At 37.6% G+C, this 16802-nt stretch overlaps 1 protein-coding gene across 3 annotated transcripts in view; it reads right to left on the bottom strand.

The window, feature by feature from the left end:
* LOC125706032 (ephrin type-A receptor 3-like) overlaps positions 1-10565 on the bottom strand; it is a 74920-nt gene extending 64355 nt beyond the window's left edge. For all 3 annotated transcript variants that reach the window (XM_048972468.1, XM_048972476.1, XM_048972484.1), the window contains exons 1-2: positions 10363-10565; positions 1505-1569 (exon numbers count right to left, since the gene is read on the bottom strand). In XM_048972468.1, coding sequence (XP_048828425.1) covers positions 1505-1569; positions 10363-10447 — 150 coding nt within the window. In that variant the 5' untranslated portion in view covers positions 10448-10565. The remainder of the gene's footprint in view (positions 1-1504; positions 1570-10362) is intronic.
* Positions 10566-16802: the final 6237 nt, after the last annotated feature.

Raw genomic sequence — 16802 nt, 5'->3', positions numbered from 1 at the left:
TTCTCATGGAGGGAGAAAACCATAACACACTGCGCTCTTCCCATTTAGCCCACTCAGGCCCTGAGGAGTGCTAATCCCCATTTTATAGAGAGGTTTTCATTTTTCTTTGTACAGCTGGGGACCCCTCAGCCTGCTTTCAGACCGAATTCCAGCCCGATTTTGCGGTAACTGCATCTCTGTAACCAGAAGGCCTGGTGCATCGTTTCTCCACAATTATCTATAAAAAGAATGCGGCGATACCTTTATACTTAAGGTTTATCCTTTTTAAACTGGCATGCATGCTGAGCAAGAGAATTTTTCCTTATGTAGACAGATTTTGCAAACAATCACATTAAACTGAATGAATGTTGTGGATGCTTTGAGCTCATTTTAAGGAGCTCATCATGAATATACATGACAGCATTCATCACAGTAGGATTGTGATAAATCTCAGGTCAAGAGGTACAGCAAATCAAAAGGCCCAAAATAAAGTCAGCCATAGCCAGCAACCCCTTAACAGGAATATTTATATCTGGGATGGATGTCATAGCATGATGCACAGACACGCCATCCAATGGGCTCTGCTCTTGATTTGCTTAAACCTATGCTATTTGTGCTTACACAGGCTGGAGGTGGGAGGCCCATCCGTCAGTGTCAGCTCCATGCTGGCACATTATACAAAATCATTTCTGAGGGCACAGCTTTTTGGGGCGAAGTGCTAAGAAGCCCAAAGCAGGGGGAGCTGTGAGTAATTACACATAATTCACCTTGAGGACTTGCCCCTTTATGCCATGTGTCTCACATAGGGATTCACTGCAATTTGAAATTAATTTGAAAAAGACGTCCCCCTGCCTTTAACATGGACCCTAATTCTTATATTCATCCCATATACCGCAGTGCGAAAAAATCAAGTAAGGTTCTTATTTTTTCCCCCTAAAGTAATCTTGCAAAAAAAAAGAGACTTTTGTTACGCGCTCACTTTTCAAATGCTGGCCCTTTAAATAGCCCACTTTTTATAGGTTCGGAAATGCACAGCACTGGGAAACCAGCTTTGGCAGCTATATGGAGCAAATGATTGAATTAGCTTTAACAAGTGCCAACAGGTAAGTCAAAGACTTAATAAAGTTTTTAACGTGGCTTTGTCAGAATAGCCCGTATAGCCAAGTGCCCCCAAGTGGGACGGACAAACAATGCCATTACCTGCAAGTGAGAAAATGTGACCTTTGGTCACCATAGCTGACGGTAAATAAAATACAGTTTTAAAAAAAATCCCATTTATCTCTCCTTGTTTGAGTCTCTTACAAAACATAAACTCTGATATGTGCTGAGAACTTACAAAATAGCCTGGGTACTATTACACTCTATCATCTGCTCTGACCATCCAAGTGGCTTCTTAAACCCTGTGCAACCACAGCATTACTGCTACTCAGAGGAAGAAAAAAACCAAAGTCCCCAAGAACAATGCCGTCAGTCGAGCTTGATCCTCGAAGATCCCTTTTCCCCAGGACCCCCCAGGCACACTTACCCCATGTGACGGGTAGGAAATCCAACCTAGTTCTCCTTGGCCTGCTTTAGAATCCAGTATGTTCACTGCGTGTAAAGAGAGAAACAAAGATTCAGAGAAAACTCCCCCAGTCCACCTAAGGAGGTCCATTGTCAGGTATCCAAATCGGCCAGGCCATCGCCTCTCTGAGTGCTGTTCTACTGATAGCATCTACAGTGCGCCAAGAAAACTGCATATTACTCCTAACCCAGCTCCATATCTTCGGAGCAAAATCCAATACTTGTATGTAGCAGGGCTCATTAGCTTCACAGAGATCTAAGCTCGGATTGAATGCAAAAGCGATAATCTTCAAGGGTCATGCACCACATTTTTAGAATCATTCACTATTGTCCACTCTTCACTTTGATGATAAATGGAGGTTGTAGTGTTATAATTTTTTTGCTCTTTTCAACTCAGGGAAGCTAAAGGTTGAAAGCATAAGAAAGATAAAGAAGCGGCCATACGCATCAGCGACAGCTGCTTAGTGCTTGCTTGTTTGCTACTTAAAATGTTGAAAACACCCAAATATCAGATTTTGAGTCACTGCATATCTGCATGGAATATGAGATAAACAACAGGATGTAATACACATCAGTGCTCAGGGTGACCAGGTATTCCCATGATGCTTTGGGGCTTGTTACACTTTTCAACTCCTGTCTGTTGCTTTGGAGAAACAAGTGCTTGTTATTTATTTTACAGCCGCTTTGTTTCTATTTTCCATCAAATTAACATAAATAATTCCTTCCAAATCAAATAAAATCAACTCAAAGTTTATTTATGAAAAGCTCAACAGTACAGCAAACAGAAGTAGATGCAAGCAATGAAATGTTTCCCAGAGAGCTATAGTAAGTGACAATAACATATTAAGAGATAAATAAATAAGATATTAAATAGGAACAGTAAAACAGTAAAAACATCTGAAATAAAAATAAACGGGCAGTCTAGTTGATAAAGCCACTCTGAAAAAGATATACTATATAGATATATAGTTACATTTTACATTTTCTATTATGATGAAGAGTTTTCTAAAGAGTTTACAGTCAATTGCAAGCTTCCACATGCCTTATAAAAATATAATACATATATAGGTGAAGAAGCAGTTTTGCAAATATATCCGTCAGTGAATTAATCTCTCTGATGGACCATATTAACTGTTCCTCACATCACAATTGTCCCCTCGGCACCGGTACCGCCTTCCGCTGACGGACTTCTGAGGCCTGAGGAAGGGCCTCTTCTGACACACAGCACATACACCGGAACCCTGGGACATGCGAGTGACGTCAGCAAGCAGGGCGCCATGGGAAGAATGAGTCTGCAGCATGTCAGATCACACCCCCAGCAGCCCTGCCTGCATTCTGCCTCTGTACGCTCTACAAATGCTCTTCATGCCGATATATGACTCTGATCTTTGTCAGTATAACACTTCATGTCTTCTTCTGCCTTTATTTTATTTTTTTACAAGTACGTGAAGGGCCGCTCTACATGATGTTTTCTTAAAGCTTAAGCCAAAACAAGCCTTTATTGAAGGTTCACTAATCATTCTCGACATGGAACTTTGCAATATGTATTTCTTCAAAACGTGTCACTTTTCTTAATATTACAGAGCATTTCAGAATTAACGTGGCCTACTTTAAATCAAACGAGACTGAAAGTGAAAATCGACAAACAGACACACGAATACAGGTGCCTAAGGGGAGGGTGTCTCGAGGGGGTGGGCCAGGAGGACACCTACGCAATTATAGTCTGGAAAATCCTGAAGCGGGCCTCACCTGAGACCTGGTGAGACAGCTGGTATGCAGCTCGCATGTAGCCGAAAGATTTCCACTAGCTGCAATAAAGCTAATGTCAGATAAAAACTAGGGTTATTTGGTTCCAATTTAAACTTCTCAATGAGCCGAACCAAATCTTGAATTGGTCGGGTCAAGGGAATTAGGGAGCATAAATGAGACAACTGTATTGGCGGGTGAATTCTCCAGCTGCAGAAGACCAGCAGTTGTAATCTGGCATCTGTATCCCACTACGACCAGCACTCGGTACCGGAAAGAGGGGATAGAGCTAAAATCGCTGACAGAGATATGACTGCTTATCTCTGGGATCGAGAAAGCACGAGGACAGAAGCAGGTGGATCGATATGGGAAGAAGACAATAGGCAAGGACCCAAGCTGGCCCACAGACAGAGATCTTGCAGATTGCTGCACCATGGTTACTGTTCTACCTTTCGTCATGGTGCACATCATCCCCGCACAGGAAAAGGAACAGTGGAGATCCAGCTCTTCACAAATGTGTACAGAACTCCAGTGATAACCGACATCAGCACTGAAGCCAGAAAAGTGAATACCTTCGATAATCAAATTTAGTTTGCATTGTAATAACCCAGAAAGTTGTTCTGCAATATTTATGATGCAGAAAAGCACAAACATGTGGTTTCTTGTGCATGGCAGAGATCGAGACTCTGGCACTCATCCCTGCCAGAAACAGCAGATTAAGGGGCTTTAAAGTAACATTCGGGGATCTGGCCAGAAACATTAACGCAGCCCAGCCAAGAAGAGGACGAGGCGACTCACCAGCGGCACCACGAGACCCGCAGATATGAGAGCTGATGCGCCAGGGTGCTGGCATCCCTGAGACCCTATGGGGCCAACCTTCGAAGGCAGCCGTCCAAGCCGAGTCTCCATCAAACCCAGCTGACCTCAGAGCATGGATCCGGTCCCTTCACTCCCACGGTCCCCATGATGGACCCTCTCCTGCAGCTGGCGCTGTTAAATCTGGTACGCAAAGCCTGCTGGGAGACCTCCAACGTCCATTTTGACCAGCACATTACACCAAGCCTTCTTTCCCAAAGAAACACAAAACCAGCTGATCTGCTGTAGAGGGGACAGCCAGTCCTGCATGCGAAGACCATATTTTAATATTTAGATAATTAAATCCCGATAACATATTAAATTATTTATAAACGCTATTTTGGAGTGAACTCCTAGTTTATAATGTAGTAAGAGTTTTTTTTTAAATAAGTAATTATAAAGAACATTTGCATTTTTCTTGAGAATTTTTATTTTTTAATGATTTAGAGGAAGTCTTCTTCTTTTAAACTGTTTTGATCCTGTTTAAGCTATTGGTTTTCTAGATACAGTAAAAGCCGGGGTCACAAGGTATAGTTTTCACTCTTACAGTAGGAGTCTTTAAGAAAAGAAAAAAATAGCACTTTTCAATCAATTTTTACATGTTGGGATAAAATAAAACCTTTCAAAACGCCTTTAAGCTTTTACAGCACTTTGCTGTAAATTATTTTTGACAATTTCAATGCATACTTCATACATCAGAAGTATATTTAGTATGCAGTTATTTTTGTAATTAAATTACGAATAAAATATAAAATCACATAACAGTGAATGTATTACATTTTTTAGATTGAATCAAACACATATAATACTCATTTAAAAGCTTCTTTGTAAATGTTTGTTGTATTTCTGGACAATTTTTTTTGTTTTTAAGGGTTTAAATACTTATTTTGAAAATAATGTGTGAAAGAAAATGTGTAAATCTACCGTCTATCAATATGAAATTCTTTTTATTTAATTTTTTCTAATTTTGCACCTCTTTAAAAAAATACATACATAAATAATGATCATGTCCCTAAGCTCCCTTAATATCGGCAGAGAAGCACCTTAAAAGTGTGTGTGCCGTGTCTATGGCCAGGCACCTCAGTTCCCAAGGTCTTCCGGACTTTCAGGACGTGTCCCTCAGTCACCACTTCCACCGGCAAACAGCCCGGCCCGGTGGGTCGACACCAGGGAAGCCGGAGGCCTATGGGGGCCTACTTTTTCCAAGGAGATGTGAATAGGCACGTTCTCCGGCCTCCCGAAAGGCACCATCGCTCACAAAAGCCCAGCCCTGTCCCAGTGGGAGCCCATGGCTCTGGGGTCCGTCTCTCTAAAAATACAAGCTAGCACCATTTCCAGGGCAGGAACTGGAAAGCATGCCATGTTCCAGGACCAAAAAATGCACATTTATGTGTTCAGCATGGAAAATATCACAGCTTCTCTTATGGTCTGAGTGCTATTCAGAAAGTAGGGGACTAACTTTCTAGTCATTACATGAAAATGGTCTTCAGTGTATTACCATAACATTTTCTAAAGAGATATGCGCCCAGTGTTTTTACCATTTGCTGAACATTTTATGTGCGACTAAACAAGCTTTGTTCTTCACTGATTTTAAAACCTATTAAAGCATAAATATCACACCAAATGAAAAAAAAAGGATATAGCCAAGTGTCTATATAAAACTCTACATCACTGGACAGGTCAATCTCTTTGCCCACCATGTTCGGTCAGGACTAACACTACTTATATAAACACTGCTAAATGGCAGAGAAATTCATTTGCTTCTTTAAACAGACGCCTATTTCACTAGGCAGTCTGCCCATTTAAAAAAACAGGATAGGACTTTCGACAAGAGCAAAGTTCCTGAGTTGTGTATGTGTTATTTTAATTTTAATCAACAATTTGCATTTATAGGTATTGAATAAATTATTATTATTCCTTTCTATCGTGTATTGGTTAGAACCAGCAGAAACGTTTTAACTTTCAACTGAATTCCAGATTTTACAAATCGCTCCAAGAAATTGTTCCTCCAGAACTTTCCGAATGCTGTAGTTTATAGCGGGTATAAATGAGTTCACTGGCGGAAGTGTGGCGACATTTAACAGAAAATCAAACAGAACGCTATAAAGTGACGAATACATATGCACATACTTACATTTAAAAGTCACTTGAATGCCTAGCAGTTCTCAGCACCTGAAAGTTACTCCAACCTCAGCCCAGTCAAATTGTTTTCCGGACGTTCTTTCAGGAATTTATTAATGCTAAAATTCAACACTTTCGGACATATGGATTCGGGTTTTTGGAATGGTACGGAAAAAATGGTCTAATGATAACTAATTGCAGATTCAATACAGTAATAGCTAAAGGCTGAAATAATATATTGCTGGCAGGTTAGAAGGGGATGAGGACTTCAGATTCACGGAACATTAATTCACTTTATAGGAAAATAATATGAGCTTTTCCGAGATAGCCTATTCACGAATTATATCGTTGCATTTAAATTCCTAGACAAATACCTGTTTTATTTCATCTATCTCCTAAATACAGATACATACGTGGAAAGTTATATAATTTTCCTTGCAAATTAATGAGCCTCGGACGTGCGACTTTATTTCATTTACCTCCGCTATAATAAAGGGACGTGGTGAAGAATACCTAAACGGGTTGCTGTAGGAGGTGACACTCCAAGAACATCACTCACCCCGGGTTTCAGCGGGCTGAATTCGGAACGGCCGCTGCACGTCGATTTAACCTAGGCGAAGTCTGTTACCTTGTCAGGATTAACCTTTGCATGTTAATCAAACCACAAATTGAGAATTTCCACATGGAATATTGATGCGTTGTATGTACGAATATTTCAAATAGGCCTACTTATATTTTACAAACAAGTTAAACTGCGCTTATTTGTTCTTACCCATGCCCTACACGATAGATAGTTCTGAAAGTTTTGAAAATAATTTGCAAAATAAAGATGCAAACCTGGACTCAGGCAGTCAGACTTCTATATGAAATACTAAATAAACTGCTATTAAAGGTAACGATAGCAATCTACACTTGTACATAACGGGCACAGATCCAGTAGGTACTGCATTGATTTAAGTACAAGTATATTATAGTGAAAGGTAGGAGATTTATAATATTGCTTGATCATATCAAACATTTTGATCTTTGAAAAATGAACAACACGCTAAATTTGGTAGAACATATTACTCAACTCCAGGCAAAGAAAAATTCAGACCAAGTGATCTAAGAATTTATAATTGCAACAACGGCAGCAGCAGTAGTAATAGTAATAATAATAATAATACGTATTATACTTTAGTAAATAGCCGATCTGTTATTATCTTATTGCTATAAGTGGATATAAGTTATGATTACTGTTAGAGAAAAAATTAGAGGGTGAAGGAAAATGTAAAAAGGAGAAACGTAAACTAGTCATATTTTAAATGCCCACAAATGTTCATAATTTTAAAATGATACTCAACTATAACAACAACAACGTTCAAGTTTATCTTAGGCGCGGCGAAAACGGTCACTGCTGTGTGGTTGCTGCGATACCATAGCGGCAAAGCAACATAACTAAATTAGCCGGCTAAATTATGGAGATGACATAGAAAAAGCTGGTTAAATCATCTCTGCTAGGGCAAAACAAACTTGTTAACTGTATGTGTGAAACATGGATACTTGTAGTAGTATATAACTAATATGAAAACTTTTAATATTTGGTAATTACATATAAACTAAGTAGACCTATAAACTGCCGTTTTGAAATGGTATTTTATTGCTTTGTCAAAGAAATATTGTATTAATATCATATGTTTTAAAGAGTTTTGTTATACTTCGTAATAATTTATACGTTATTTTGAGTTGTTAAAACAGGCAACCCGTTCATATACCCTGTCTTCCCTTCAACTGTAGCAGCTCGATACTGACGCTTACTGGCGGTAGGCCCTATTCCTTCAAGATTTCATAAGAATAAAATCGGGAGGAAAATTAAAAGGATCAAGGGCGATTCTTATTCAAGTTAAATAAAAGCTTAGATGCATAAAGAAACAAATGAAATAAAAGCAAATAAAAATTTGTCAGGTCTAGGTGCCACGAGCATTTAAAAAAAATAATACACTTAGTAAATGCGGTAATATAATAGTGACTTTGCGTTTAGTTTAATATATTTTTATATATGTCTTACACATTACGGAAGAATAATTACATGTTAAAATGCCATGTTTGGCAAAAAAAAATGAAAAATTATTTCAGATCATTACTGTTTGGCTTGTAGGATAAACTTTGTTTCGTCATTTGAATCGATATTCACAATTTTGGAACACGTGGGTCACAGTTAATTTGCAGCTCAGTTTTAGTATGATAAATGACTAGATCACATCATATATCGGCTTCTAATATTTCTTGTAGATTCGGTTTATAGCTCCTTTACATATTTTCTTCACTTGTCTTACATTTGTTTTATATTAAGTCACTTTAGGATGCAAAATAGTGAACTCCGGCTGAGCATTTTTCATATAAATCACCGTAACTTGCAATTAATTATAAAGGCTGTCACTTCCGTAAAATCGAAAATTTAAATATGGAAATAGTGTTCACAATATTTTAGGCACGAGATAGGTGTTTAACTTGCAATACATGACATTACCATTTGTGTTGAAATAGGCCTATATGACATTGCCATTTGTAACAAACAGTATATTGTAGGCTACACTCCCAGAACTGAATGAATAATTTTTTATATCCTGGTATATTTATTTGTTCACTCTTTATCCTGTACACTAATTTTGCAGCACCTGCATTCTCCAATAGGCTAATAGTTCATATGCAACGATGTTGAATCGGGGACCACTTTTTTGCATCAGATTGTATACAGAGATTTATATCATATGTTAAATTGTATTTTTATTATTTCTACTCTCCTACTATTTTCTATAAGTAATCAGAGAAGTTCAAACTTCTTTCGAGTTTTACTAGATGTGTCTAAAATATCCTGCCAACGACTAAAAGGGCCTGTACGGAATACGCCCGTACGCCGTTAGTCTCAGTCAAAAAATAGGACTATAAAAATAGCACTCAAACATTTGATTTCTTTACATTTAAATAATTTATTAGTCGTAGTACACTAACAATTGTAGTGTCAATAAAACGTGCTTATTTAAAAATATTTCTGTAATATTTTGACTTACAATTGTATTTGCATGGATATCTTCGCTGTACATATGTCAATGTGTGTTAAATCATGTTATTGCATTTTGTCACCATTGGTATGACATCATTGACGAAAGTCTTTTGGTTCATTCACCTTAGATGAGACATGACTTTGATATTTTCATTCCTCTGTGTGAATTTTCATTAATTTTCACCAATCGATTATGCTTACACACGAGATACATGCATAAAAATGGAAAACTTTTGTTTGCATACTTAATACACTTAAAGGCGTTGTTCATTGGTGGCGGTACTGTTTCTACATCTATCTTTGCACAATTTTGTCACAGAAGTGAAAGAATAATGTAGGAATAATAGAATAATTCCTATTAAATCAAGCGGAAGACATCCATGACAGTTGTTTTAATTATTTGTTGAGCATCGACTCTTTCTCACCAGACACAATAGAAGAATGATTTCACATGCAATGTGAGGTGCAATGATAGATTCTGATCACCGATCTTGTGATCACCTTTGGTGAGAACAGTACACTCTCCAAAACATCAACACTGATACGGGTGTGAATAAAACTGTACAGAAAGCTGTCCGAAAGAAAAGTAATAAAACTCAAATGTTAGCGATTTTAAGTCAGTAATACGTATATTCGGGAGCTATGGACGTTGCATTGTCTTATACTGAAACATCGCAATATTATTACAGGAGACCAAAACAGGTCGCTATCACAAGACTGTCTCTTCCTTTTTTGACACGTTATCTTCAATTTTGATAGAATAAACATGATAATACAGTAAATAGGCTGCATTTACTTTTACCTAATCTATAGACCGTGCCGTTTTATTTAGTATATCGCCATGTAGAAAAGGACTGTCAAAAACGCAATTCAAAGCGAGGCAGGACCTGAATTTGAAAACTGAATAAATGTTATTGTCACGTTTGAACGCTTCGAGTTGTGAAGATTCAGAGCATCACTTCAACTTCAGCCATAACAGACTCCGAAGCACCGATACCCCGAAAAGTAGCGCAAGACTGCCTCTGCCTTTCTCTTCATCTCAAACGTTACCTTACCTTCATTGGAGGCATTGCTAGTCAGTTGTCCTCTGCAAAGAAACGAGAAGAAGACGAGAAAAAGTACAGGGGGGCTGCAATCCATGACGGCAGTTCAGAGGGCAACAAGAGGTACATAACTCCACGAAGCATGCCACTGATGTGAGGGCTCCGATTCCGACACAAGTTACCATTCTCGGCTCAGGGGCTGATGTCAAGTTTGACACCGGAGATGAGGAGGAGTCTGCGCGCGCTCTCTAGCTCCTCCAGCGAGAGTGGATCTGAAGGACGGCTTCCTTTTTCCGCTGGGTCCTACTTACAAGAACGGTGGGATTCCAGCTTGGTTTGTCATGCTTTTCTCCTTTTTCTCAGCACGTTCCTTCCAAGTTCAAAAAGGGACACACTCACACCTTAACAGGACATTAAACTTTTGTGAAAAGGTGGACTGTTTGCTAAAAAAAAAATAGAAGCGCTAATAAAATAGTACTTTAAAAGAAACATAAAAAAAAGATGTTATTTGTTGTCCTTGATCTTACTATGAGAAAATTAAGCTCAGTTCCGTAAATGAACAAAAGTCGTAATGCAAATGTACTAATATATTTAATCATATTACATTATAAAACTAGACATTGTTATATAATGTATATGCCTTGTGAAAAACCCTGGAAATGTCAATATTTTATTTCATTTCTAAACAGCTGAGAGGAAAATGGCATTCTCTACAGTTTCTTTTTGTTTTGTTTTTTTGTTTTAATGAATAGCTACTTTGTGTTGTGTACTGGTTACATTTGAAGTTTGTATTTGGTTGTTGTATTTGCTGTTGTTTGTCATATGCTGTCACATTGCATGTTATTGAGATTTTCTTCCTGTATTGTATCATTTATACTGAAAAGATATTTTTTATCATTTTAAATAATTTGTAACTAGAAGATATATATATATATATATATATATATATATATATATATATATATATATATATATATATCTTTAAGATATACAGAGATCTTTCTTTGTGTGTGCAGATGTCAGTTACTTGCAGCTAAACTTTTGCAAATAATTAGTACTTGGTAATGAAAGCAACTAGCAGCACCGCCGCCGTCAAAATGTCACGGCATAGACCCAATAAACAGCCAGACCCACAGTGACAGGACGGCAATGATGTGATATATCCTCGGAAAACAATTCTAGCCAGCTGCTGGGTGGAGTAGCCGATGCTGGATTGAGCCTGGGAGTGGATCACCACACAAATCCACTATAACAGCTACAGTATAACCAGGGCAATTTAACGGCAACTTGCTTATAGTAAACATCTCTTCCTACGTTGGTTGCTATGTTCTTAAAGTAGCCTATTGAGTAACATAAAGGTGGCATAATGGGGTGCCTTTTTGCTGTTATAGGGAATTGCTGGTAATTACAATGAACACTGTAGTTTGAGTTAGGCATGTTGATCTACTATTCAAAAAGCATGAGGCTGCACCAAATGGCCTGCAAAAAAAATGCACATACTGTATGTACAACGGCAAAAACTTTATAATTCTCATGGTACTACACACAATTTAAGGAAATCGTTATTTTATACAATCTTTATAAATAAACAGAAAAAGATACAGATAAAATTGATAAAATCAAGGAAGAAAACAAAATAATTATTTCATGGCAAATGTTGGTATGTGTGCTAACAATTACCTGTGTGGGTGAATTTAGATTTTTTTATTATTATCATTATTGTTTATTTTATTATTTTTTATCACTTCATTCCAACCTTTCTTCCCACATACTCAATGTACACGTTTGACTTTAATATTACACATAAAGTAAAAGATATCCAGAATCCATATCCATATGAAATAAATGTAGACAAAGTACTGTAAGCGTCACGTGACATCCAGATAGTGCCAATGCATCCTCATCATTTTTCAAAATCATACAATTATACAGAGTAATTATATATTTTAATATATCTGAAAATTTTGGCAATAACTGCATGTCAAGTATTGTGCATTATTTCTTTTGACTAAAAACATTGGACTAGAAAAATGCTTTCTCAATATTAATCATTTACTGAAAACAAAAATATACTAATCTATTCTATGTAAATCTATGATATACGATAATGGAATAAGTAAAGCAACTTAAGTCACTCTGTAATCTCAAAGGCTTTTAAAAATGCATGTATTTTTATTAGTCAGTTCGATAGAGTATGTTGCACAATTTCCTTGAAATCTTTTGCAATTGTCCCTAAACATTCCTTCAACATAAATATGTGCCAAGGGTGAACACATTACATGTGGTATAATTTCTGACAATAATATGATTAACTGTGCCGAACTGGAAAAAAGTAATGGATGATGCTATTAATATCAACTGAAATAAATATTATCGATTACCATTCAACAAGGTTTCCTCCCAAAACAATACCTTATACTATGCCATACAAATATCAGATGTAAAAGTATCTGAATCAGTTTTCCCCACTGACCACTGCATACACCATGCAGGCCATGTCTACGTTTTACGGGGGTTATTAATCTCTGGAATAATTTTTTTCAACATTTACAGTACATCCTATGTAGTGCTACTGTACCAGCCAGTAGATACTGTGCAGCAAACAGACTGAATGATTCAGAATGGTAATATGAGTACTCAAAGAATGGTAATATGAGTACACCCAGAATGGTAATATGAGTACACCCAGAATGGTAATATAAGTACATCGAGAATGGCAATATGAGTACATCCAGAATGGTAATATGAGTACATCCAGAATGGTAATATGAGTACACCCAGAATGGTAATATAAGTACATCGAGAATGGCAATATGAGTACATCCAGAATGGTAATATGAGTACATCCAGAATGGTAATATGAGTACACCCAGAATGGTAATATAAGTACACCCAGAATGGTAATATAAGTACACCCAGAATGGTAATATGAGTACACCCAGAATGGTAATATGAGTACACCCAGAATGGTAATATGAGTACATCCAGAATGGTAATATAAGTACACCCAGAATGGTAATATGAGTACACCCAGAATGGTAATATAAGTACACCCAGAATGGTAATATGAGTACACCCAGAATGGTAATATGAGTACATCCAGAATGGTAATATAAGTACACCCAGAATGGTAATATGAGTACACCCAGAATGGTAATATGAGTACACCCAGAATGGTAATATAAGTACACCCAGAATGGTAATATGAGTACACCCAGAATGGTAATATAAGTACACCCAGAATGGTAATATGAGTACACCCAGAATGCTGCTCAAAGCTGCTGCAAGTGCAGAGCCAGAGCTGTTTCCCCACAGAGATCTGGAGGGAGGCTTTGAGAAAGCGGCTGAGGCCTGGGCCCAGACAGCCCTTGGGGATGGTGGCAGGCTTCGCAGAAGCCCCGCACAAGCCTGGCAGCAGACTTCACAGCCGCACGTCAGACCCCATGTCTAAGGGAAGCTCGCTTGCCGGATTCAGCAATCTGTCAAGGAAGTAAACACGTCTGAGGCGTGATTTATTGGACGTGCGGGAAGGGGGGGAGGTAAACCAACTCGAATCACAGAGAGAGGGAGGGAAGCAACTTTTGGTTCTCGTGACGGCATTGAGGTTTCATCTCGAGGCATACGTTCCCCCAAAGGGCCACGTGTAGCACTTTTTGTAGTGTGTGAAAGTCACCCAAGATCATTCTGTAGTGAACATCTGAAAGAAGAGCACCGTGTCTGTTACTGAGCTACTGTATTACAACATGTTGATTTTATTGTTCTTTAAAATTAACAAACATAAAGCTTTGTTTTCAGAAGACAATTTACTGGTGACTGGCTAAGTTGGTTGAAATTTATATGTGAGAGGTGATGTAGAAGATTTGGGGCTTGGTCTATTGTTTTCTGGAAATAAAACTGGCACCACATCATAAAAATGTAGCGGTCCATGGGTAATCTGAAAATACCATTTCAGATGATTCCATGCACATAAAATAAAATGAATCAAATGAAAAAGTTGCCCATATTTATAAATACAGTGAAAAAGTCAAAGGAAAAAAAAATATTTGTATGTATTATTCAATATTTGTATTATATATAAACAATGGATATCTTCATATATATTCTTTGAAATTTTGTGGTAGGTGACCACCTTTTAACCACTTTTACTTATAATGAAATTATAGAGTCATCAATCAATGTCCAGAAATGACATTTTAATTGAAGCAATGGCACGTCTAATAGTGGATTTCCAGTTTTTCATACATTCCTAAAAGAGTCCCTTAGTTTCCTACTTAGGCCTTCTACTTTAGCTTTAGCGTTAGTTGACTTCTCTGTGTTTGCAGAAGTGCCGCCCTCTCTGTGTGTACCAACCTTGTCTTGAACACCATCGCTTCTCCATCTGCTCTCAGAATATGCCAGAGATAGTGACAATGGCAGCTCCAATCCATATGCCAAAGCAGCTCAGTGGCAGTGCTTCAGTTGATGAGAAACCTGTTACTGTTCTGGAACGACACACCCACAGTGTTCATCTCCTATGTTGGGCAGGAACATGGATTCATGGATGTTTTTCCCACAATCATTTCCCACTGAACTGATAGGGTTAATGTGACGTCAATCACAGACAGACTTCATCTGTACAAATCCCTAAAATTCTCCAGATGAAAAACTTGATATGTACATTTGCTCACACTATTTATGACAAAAAATTGTATGTAAACAAAGTATCAATACGCAAAAGACGTGTAAAATATTTCACAAATAAAAATTATCTTGTTAATGCAGGTGACAAGTGATGCCCCTTTAGTGAATGACTCTTTGTTGTATTGTTTGGGCTTTGCTTTGTCTAACTCTGGCTTACACTGGATCAGATCTCACTCCTCAGTAGCATTTTGGGAACATTTCTGTGTAATTTGTGTCTATGTTAACATTTCATTGCAGCAAAGTGCCTAGTAACAATGACATACTGGAATCAACGTGAGGTAATAAACCAGGATTCATTTAAACTGTATTTTTATGTCAAATTAAAAAGGTTAATGCGGAACCATAGAGGAAGCCACTTATAACAAACACAGAGACCTTTCGGAAACAATTAACTGCTTCCACTTCTCATTAAAAGCTGAGTGTAATTGCTCCCTTAATTAGACATGGTAACCTGCCACAGTGCATGTTTGTTAAAGGAATATAGGGTACCACTGGCTGGAAAAGAACCACTTTAAATTCCTCAGGGAAAAGACTTTCATAAAGAAAAGGCTTCATGCATATTCAGCAAAACATATATTTTAGCTGTAGTTTCCAGTGATAACCTTGGCTATCCTGACTCTCCCAAATTTTATATGGAAAAATGAATTATCATACGTATTTTATGTTTTTTTTCTGCAATTTTAACCTTAACGAATACAGGAAAATAACATGTAAATTTAAGATACTTGTTCATGCAAATTTTTTACTTTATGCATATTATTTAAAGCAATATTTAATTCACCATCATGCAACCAAAATGTATTATAATTAAATAAAAAAGATTGGGTAAAATACTAACATTGTAATATTCTAAGCTTTTAAATTATTCAGTTTTGATGGGAAACAGAAAAAAAATCTAATAAAATTTTCATATCAGCGCAATAACAATATAATTAAGGTTGTGGAAATTAAAAAAAAATAATTTGCATGTATTATACAATGCAGCCAAATACTTTGCATTTTAAATGCTCAACCTTATGTTTTAACAGCTGATATAGAGAAGATATGGAGACTTTGGACATATGAATTAAAAGTTAGCCTCACAAGCAATCTGATATGTGTTGGCAAGGGAACAATCTGAATTCACTGGAAACTAATCTTATCAGCAAATAATGAGCGGCTGTCAGCAGTTTAATTACAGGATGTTCGCTTGATGACATATAGGTTCTGGAATGGCAGCATGGGTTTGCACAAGACCAGCCTGCTTCATAAAACTTCTTTTGTGAAAGTCAACGGAGCACCAAACATTTCTTTCTTCCTTCATGTCGAAAAAATAGTTCCTTTGTCTCTTTGCCTCTCTTTCTACAGTACATCTCTCTCTCTGTTTGTATTTGTCTTGGACACTGTGTCTTTTTCGACATCAGAGAAGAGGAGCACTTGAAAACCTATACAGGAGAGTTAATTACAACAGAGGACCATCTGCATATTCAGGGAGACCTTTGCTAAAGATGTGGGTTTTAGGGACGGGGGTGGGGGGTGGGGGTAATTAACTCCAGGCACTATAATTACAGCTGTCTTCCTCTGTTCCTCGGGTTAGGCTGACGGTGCAGAGAGTGTCAGGCTGTGACAGCCTTTTTCTCCTCGAACCCGCTCCAATGACAGCATACTTTAATAAGTCAGAGCACACCAGAAGCAAGGACTCCCCCCTGGTTTTCTAATCGCTTTAGCTTTTAGCACATCCAAGTTCACATTTCCCATGAAGCCCCAGAGAAGTGATGGAGTGCTGTCATTTT

Source organism: Brienomyrus brachyistius, chromosome 1 (assembly GCF_023856365.1).
Source record: "Brienomyrus brachyistius isolate T26 chromosome 1, BBRACH_0.4, whole genome shotgun sequence".
NCBI classification, from domain to species: Eukaryota; Metazoa; Chordata; class Actinopteri; order Osteoglossiformes; family Mormyridae; genus Brienomyrus; species Brienomyrus brachyistius.
Note: the sequence above shows the minus strand (reverse complement) of the source record. Positions and strands in the feature narration are given on the sequence as shown.